The sequence below is a fragment of the Monopterus albus genome, unplaced genomic scaffold, assembly GCF_001952655.1.
Source record: "Monopterus albus unplaced genomic scaffold, M_albus_1.0 scaffold192.1, whole genome shotgun sequence".
Classification (NCBI taxonomy): domain Eukaryota; kingdom Metazoa; phylum Chordata; class Actinopteri; order Synbranchiformes; family Synbranchidae; genus Monopterus; species Monopterus albus.
The window spans coordinates 607,168-614,800 of record NW_018128072.1 but is presented as its reverse complement, the minus strand read 5'-3'; the positions used below and the strand labels follow the sequence as shown (position 1 = coordinate 614,800).

At 40.7% G+C, this 7,633-nt stretch overlaps 1 protein-coding gene across 2 annotated transcripts in view; it reads left to right on the top strand.

The window, feature by feature from the left end:
- Positions 1–6,955, top strand: part of flcn (folliculin) — an 8,758-nt gene extending 1,803 nt beyond the window's left edge. For both annotated transcript variants that reach the window (XM_020617663.1, XM_020617662.1), the window contains exons 3-12: positions 566–712; positions 827–1,048; positions 1,134–1,300; positions 1,428–1,519; positions 3,691–3,854; positions 4,065–4,178; positions 5,273–5,396; positions 5,527–5,655; positions 6,210–6,312; positions 6,417–6,955. In XM_020617663.1, coding sequence (XP_020473319.1) covers positions 566–712; positions 827–1,048; positions 1,134–1,300; positions 1,428–1,519; positions 3,691–3,854; positions 4,065–4,178; positions 5,273–5,396; positions 5,527–5,655; positions 6,210–6,312; positions 6,417–6,624 — 1,470 coding nt within the window. In that variant the 3' untranslated portion in view covers positions 6,625–6,955. The remainder of the gene's footprint in view (positions 1–565; positions 713–826; positions 1,049–1,133; positions 1,301–1,427; positions 1,520–3,690; positions 3,855–4,064; positions 4,179–5,272; positions 5,397–5,526; positions 5,656–6,209; positions 6,313–6,416) is intronic.
- The last annotated feature ends 678 nt before the right edge of the window (positions 6,956–7,633 follow it).

Below are 7,633 nucleotides of genomic sequence, written 5' to 3'. Positions count from 1 at the left end.
TCTTTAGCCTCTTCCATTTTCTAACAATTGCTCCAACAGTTGATCTATTTTCACCAAGCTGCTTGGCAATTGCCCCATAGCCTTGTGGAGGTCCACAATTTTGTCTCTGGTGTCTTTTGACAGCTCTTTGGTCTTGCCCATGGTAGTAGTTGGCGTCTGACTGACTGTGGGGTGGACAGGTGTCTTTAAAGAGCTCAGACAGGTGCTACTACTTTAGATTAATGAGTGGAGTAGAGGTGGACTTTTTCAAGTCACAGTAACCGGTCTTTGAGAGCCAGAATTCTTGCTGTTTCTCAGGTGTTCAAATACTTATGTTCAGCAGTGCAAGACAAATAAATTCTTTAAAAATCATACAATGTGATTTCCTGAATATTTTTTAATTCTGTCTCTCAGAGTGGGAATGCAGCTACAATGTGAATTTCAGACCCCTCCATGATTTATAAGTGGGAGAACTTGCAAAATCACAGGGTGTTCAAATACTTCTGTTCCTCACTGTATGTAGACAAATCCATAGTCCTGTCACCTGTCTCAAAGTGCTCATTTTCCTCTTCTCCTTGCCTTGTAGGGTTGTCGATCTCTCCCTGCATCTCACCCAGGCTTTGTAAGTATTGACGATGAAACAGGCATACGCTTCCTGAGCCATCAGCATCCCAGACAGCCACAGCTTTTCAGCGTGGTCCGCCAGGCCTGTGTACGGAGCCTCAGCTGTGAGGTAAACAGTGATGTGTGTGAACGTGTCAACATATCTTGCACTAAATAAACAAATCCATTTTCTTCTTATTATTATATGCGTCCTCCTTTCTTTTGTCTGTTTCTGGTTTGTCAGGTATGTCAAGGGCGTGAAGGGCCAATTTTCTTTGGAGATGAGCAGCACGGTTTTGTGTTCTCACACACCTTCTTTATCAAAGACAGCCTGGCCAGGGGTTTTCAGCGCTGGTACAGTGTTGTCATAGTTGCCATGGACAGGATCTACCTAATCAACTCCTGGCCTTTCCTATTACGCCACCTTAGTCTCACTATACAGAGCCTGCAAAGCACTGCCCTCAAGGTAGGGCACACATATGGACACTACATGCCTTTACTCAGTTTACTCAAATATGTACCTGATTTCATGGTACTGTACTCTCCACCAGGTGTTTGACAGAGAACAAGGAGTTTGCCCCCAGCGAGCTGTGAGGATGAACAGTGCGTTTTCACCTGCAGTTTTCCCACATCAACGGAGTGGCAATGCAGCCCGGTCACTAACTTCTCTTACTCAGCATCCCAACCTTTGGGCCAGCTTGCACTCCTCCTTTAGTTGGTGAGTCGATATGTTGTCAGTCACATTCTGATACAGCATATAGAATAAGATGCTGGACCTTTTTCATGTGACTGATTTATTATCACTCACCTGAACATGCTGATGTGTTTTTCCACCTCATTTCCAGGTTGCTGAAGGCCTGTGGTAGTCGTCTGACAGAGAAGCTGCTTGAGGGGGCCCCCACTGAAGACACGCTGGTGCTCATTGAAAGACAGACAGGTAGACACACTGGGCCTCATTCACTAATATGTGCACTGAGATGTTCTTACCTTGCGTACAACATAAATGCTCACGCAAAATTACCATCAGATTAATGAAACGTCTGCACTAGCTAATTTTGTTCTTAGCACCATGTGTAAGTCAGTAAATCAGAATCATTTTAAAATGACAGGTGTGTGCCCGCAGTTCACAGTAAGCATACTGCCGCACCCCAGTTTCTTTATATAATAAATACTCTTGCTTAGGAGTGTCTCGTGGAGAAAGTGGTGAAGTTGCGAGAGAGAAGCAGGACATGACAGGACTTGAATCTGAGGAGGGTGAGAGCGGTGTGTCAGATGACTTGCCATCCCAGGGAATAGCATAGCTACATCTAAACTTATGGTAACGGCTGATAAGCCATTTGTCACTCTCTTCAAACGTGTTTTGTCAGTTCTGGAGATGCACTCTCTACTAAAGGAATAGGCTGTAGTATCTTCTAGAAACGCTCCATATGCCATCTTACCTCTTTCGTGGAGTTAAATTGGATATGGCATGCCTTTTAATAGACTGCACATTAATCAGATGGCTAACAGTTAACACTGGCTACATATGCATAGTGTTATGGCACTAGAAATTGGTAAGAGCATTTGATCATTATGAGCCAAGTCAATAAAAACAATACAATGGGACTAGAATAGTTGAATATTTTAATTATAACTGTGATGGATAAGAATGAAAGGGAATACATTTTGTTAGCACATTTGTAAATAAATGGTTAAAGCTTTATATTATATTGATTATATTAACTATAAAAGTCTTTTTAATGAATGCAGTTTTACTTAAAATGTGTGTTTACATTTTCTGAGACAGCCAGGCCTTGATCATTTGTTCATATACATGGTCTGTGGCAGCTGTAAATTTGTTTGCAGAGTAAGAACAACTTTAGGTAATAATGACTTATCCTGAATTTGTGCATAACATGTTCATACACATAGTTTAAGCACAGATTTGTGCCTACGCATTGTTTGTGAATGAGGCCCATTGTTCTTTAAGTGAGTACGTTTTTTTTTGTTAGAGTGATATAAGCAGATGTCATGCGTTTGTACAGTGTTCACTGTGGATTTATTTATCATTCTTCTGTGAAAGTATGATTCACTCAGATTCTGTGGCCAGAATGTGGAGACACTGTGGTCAGAAAAACAGTGATTCATATTATTCAAACAGAGTGATTCACCTGTGGTCAGAAAAACAGTGATTCATATGATTCAAACAGAGTGATTCAAATGCACTGCCTTTCCAGAAAGGATTTACACTTTTATCCATCCAGCCATTATCTGTACTGATTATCCTGTAGAGGGTCGCAGCAGTGCTGGAGCCAATCCCAGTTGACACTGGGTGAGAGGCTGGGCACACCCTGGACAGGTCGCCAGTCTATGACAGGGCTGACACACAGACAATCACTTACACCTACAGACAGTTTGGAGTCTTATCCTAGCCTGCATGGCTTTGGCCTGTGGGAGAAAGCCAGAGTACTGGGTGATATCCCACTCAGGCATAAAGAGAACATGCAAGCTCCACATGGAAAGGTCACCCATGAGGTTTGAAACCTGGACTTTCTTGCTGTGGGGTGACAGTGCTAACCACTGTACTATTGTGCCACCCTACTCAATTTTTAGTTAAGATTTTACAACTGATGCAGATTTATAGAGACCTTTCCCAGTCCAGCATGGCTCATGTTAAGGAAGGTTATTTGAGTTTAGTACACATTAAATATACAAAACCTAATTTAAAGAAATTATGATTAAGAAAAACTGGTATTAAAAATGTTTAAATCTATTCATAGAAATAGGTTTTTAATATAATTAAACTTTTTAAATACTCAGACTCAGCCAACCTGGTACTGTGGGGGAGGCTGTTCCATCATGTGCTAGTTCATATTAGCAGCAGTCTGTTAGCATAGGTATGAAATTAGTCATAGATAATAAATGAGGTTGTACAGTATGTATTATTTGTTTTGGAAATAGGTGAGTAGCATCTTGTACACATCACACACTATATATAGAGCCTACTATAGATTCAAGCACTAGTAATAATTTCCAGTGGAATTCCCCCGCTTTCATAACGTGCGTTGGCTTGAAAGCCTTTGGTCACTCTCTACTTCTGTTTCTTATGTCCTTTTGTGTTTCTAAAAGAGCAAGAGGAAGAAATGAGCTGCTGGGAGGGGGCAGAAGGAGGTGGTTCAAAATCACAACAGCATCGATCAGGGAGCCAGCTGGGCCATGACTTCCTGTGTGATGATGCAAAAGTAGATGAATTACCTGGTCCAAAATTTACGTCGCTGAGGCACTTGAGACAGGTAAGTACTTTTTTAGCTTGTCATTTTGTTGTGCATAATTACAGGAAACTAACCGTGTAAGCTGTCAGAACATGGGAAAAAGATAAGGAAAAATATTATTTAAATACCCCCCCACCAGGAATAAGAGGTATAGATGATGGATGATGTGAATCTGATACATTTTAGTTAATGATGGTTCAAGCAGTTAATATCCATTGGTTTGTTCTGCAGGTCCTTGGGACTGCTGAGTTTCGTCAGCTAGCTTGGCACGTGCTCATGGGAAATCAGGTCATATGGAGAGGTGCAGACCCCAGGCTCATCCAGTCAGCATTTACAGTGCTTAAGGTACTCTACACTACTGCTATGTCTGTGCATGCCTCATTAGGAGAGACAGTGTCATTATGATGCTGCTAAATATGAATTAGGCCAAGTGATAAAACCTGTTAGGGTCCTTGTTAATTTAGCCACAGTATAATAACATTTTATTAGTTAAAGGTGCACTAGCTAAGACTGTAAACATTGAAATGAAAGTGGGACAGGATATGGTGTCTCTCTCTGCCATTTACTGCCCTTGTGTTGATATTCCAGCTCTCTCCACAGTGTTGTCTAAATATGGTCCATAAATTATTACAACCTGCCACCTAGCAGATGTTTTAAGAAGCTTTTTTTTTGTTTTTTACGTGAATAGTTGTTTCAAACAGCCAGCCACGGAGGAGCTCTCAGCAGTTAAAAGTCTGATACAGTGGCATTCTTCCCTCTGGTAGCATTAGCATGTAAAGCTAAAGTGTTTGTTTTAGACTTACACACCTACAGTTATGATTATCTAACACTAAGCACACCTGTTTAATGTTGTCAGAATTGGACAGATTACTTGTGAAATGCACTTCATTAAAGATTACAAATACAAGTTATAACCATTATGATGTGAACCGATTACTGTGCTTCAGGTATTTCTGAAACAGAGCATGTACATGTTTTCATTATACAGTATTGTTCCTTTTTAGTGATGAAAGATGTCTTATTTTTGTGATCATTTTGATATAGTTTTAAATATTGTTTATTATAATTGAAACTGTTTTAATTTCACTGTTGCGTGTTTTCTGTTGTTTCCCAGAAGACATTTTTACTTGTGGCAGGAAGAAAAGCACAGGTGTTACTTATAACATTAACACTTGCTGTGTTGTGTAGAGCTGTTGACCCAGTAAGCCATGACAATATGTCATTGAGCCAGAGAGTGCACCACCAGAACCCTGAACCTGAAGCAGCTAAATGGAATTCACCCATCATGAATTTTATTACTTCCAACTGTGACATATAGAATTGTCTTTGGTGCAAAAAGACCTATTAGCCAGATTAGCTGAGTGGTTGAGCAGAGCCATTAACATGCTGACTTAGCCAACCATGTTTATGATGTGAATATTTTTCCTTTCCCTCATCAGTCTCTGCTCCCAGTCGGCTGCGTACGATCTGTGCCATACAGTGCACAGTATGAGGAGGCCTACAAATGCAACTTCCTGGGTCTGAGCCCAGATGTGCCCATTCCGACTCACGTCAGCTCCTCAGGTACAAGAACATCTCAGTTCATGCTGTGGTAGATGACAATTCCAAACCTCAAACATCTTCTGTCAAATTATAGTCTTGTGCATGCAGTTCATATTGTGTTGATTTGATCCTCCCTTTGTTTGTCCTGTAGAGTTTTCAGTGCTGGTGGACATCAGCGCTTCGGAGAGAAGCTGTCCGATCTCAGGGGTAGGTGATGACGATATCTGCTCACTTTACCAGTTCAGCATCAGCAGTGCCAACACACAGCCCACAGACAGAGGTGAGTGTCCATACCTGAATTTATAATTACTTTGTAAGTCTGTTGCCACTTTGAATGTCAAAAAATACATAGTTCAGTGTACATACTTTAGACAACCCTGTGCTGACTTTTTAATTTTCCTTAATAACAGAAAATGTTTGGGGATTCTTGATCATCATTCTGTCTAAATCTGCATCAGAATATGCATAGTGATAGGTTATTGGAGCCAGATTTCTTTTTCATTTAAGAGCAGTAGTGAAAGTGAAAGACATGTCTCATTCCACAGTGTTAAAAAAATTCCAGGATCTGGATCCACATCAGACGGTATTGATGTGTTCTACTGAACTGTGGACCTTTCTATTGACTTTTCATTCAAAACTATGTTATCAGCAGGGTTTAGACATAAACATGGATTAAAGGGACCAAAAGAAAGACCTTGTTATTAGAGGTTTTAAGTTGTCAGGGATATGTAAAGGTTAACTCTGGAAAAAAGGCTGAACTGTAGAATAAAGGTCATATGGCTGAATTTTCAAACAGCTGATTGGCTGCATCTTTGTCCTTTTTTTTTTATCCAGGTCCCACGCTACTGAACAAGCTTGAGGTGGCTCTGTCTAATGAGAACTTGTCTGTGGATGTCGTGTCTCACTGCCTGCTGTGTTTGAAGGAAGAGTGGATGAAGTGAGGAACATTTACCCATTCTTAATGAAGACTACTTGGGTTTAAGTAAGATTTCATAATTTTGCATGTGAAAGCCTGCTCATGGCTCATTCTTGCTCTTGCAGTAAAGTCAAAGTGCTGTTCAAGTTCTCCAAAGTGGACGGGCGAGGGAGGGAGGACACCCAGAAGGTTCTGGCCCTCCTTGGGGCCACGGGGCCCGGCGAAGAAGACAATGTCAGGCTGCTCAAGTTCTGGATGACTGGACTCAGCAAGACCTACAAGAGTCATTTAATGACAGCCGTCCGAGGAGGGGAGAGGAGTCTCAGCCAGTGACAAGGGGGAAGGAGGAGGAGGCAAAGGGAGCTGAAAAGAAGGGAAAGTGAAAGCATAAATCAGTTTTGTTAGCTGCTTGGGACTTTAAATGGAAGCAGTGAAGACTGACTGGATGACAGGAAAGCTTTGATTCATCTATTAGAATCTTTTTTTAAGTAATGAGTAATCTGTTGGGCACAGATTAACACATTCACTCAGTTTGGATCATGTATGATACAATTCAAAGGGAATTACTGTAGGTATACTCATAAAGGTTAACTTATTACTAAAAGGCTTTGCACTTTTACTCTTTTACTGATGTTTTAAAATGGAATAAATAAATGTGAACTGTATGCGGCTCCATCTTGTGGCAAACAGGAAGAATGAAGGGGAGGAGGAAAAGGAGAGCAGCATTTTTCCACCAGCTCCCACTCACTTGTTTGAGTCTCAAGTGTTGTAAGACAACACTTTTAAGGTTTTCTGTTTTTTCTAAATGTACCAAACGGTTGCATAAGACAGACTCGGTCCAGTATTACTGACCACATTAGCAGGGTTTTGGCTCCTTAATGAGCCAGCCACACACTATTCCATTGAAGAGCCGTGCTTTTCTTTGCATGCTATAATTATTTGAGCCTGTTGATGTGCTGAATCTCACACACTTAGGTCACTAAATTCCAACAACATATGATTTTGTTTAAATTAGGGATCTGTTTTTTTTCCCTTTGCTCATACTTATGTAGTGATTGCTTAAAAAATCGAACTCGTAGTCTAGTCCACACTGAAAGAACACTGAGTTAGTAAATATTAGGGATGTCTGTCACTTTCCATATCAAAGGAATTAGCTCCACGTTGTTAATGTGGTAGTGTTGCCTAACATAGTTTATGTTTTTCCACATCCTTCTCAAATCTGGATTTCATTTTACAAGTTTCACTGACAGAAGCACAAACATAATTTGCAGCAGCTCCACAAATTACTTACATATTTACTTACCCAGTAAGCAAGTGAAACATGAAACAGGAAGACGGCACA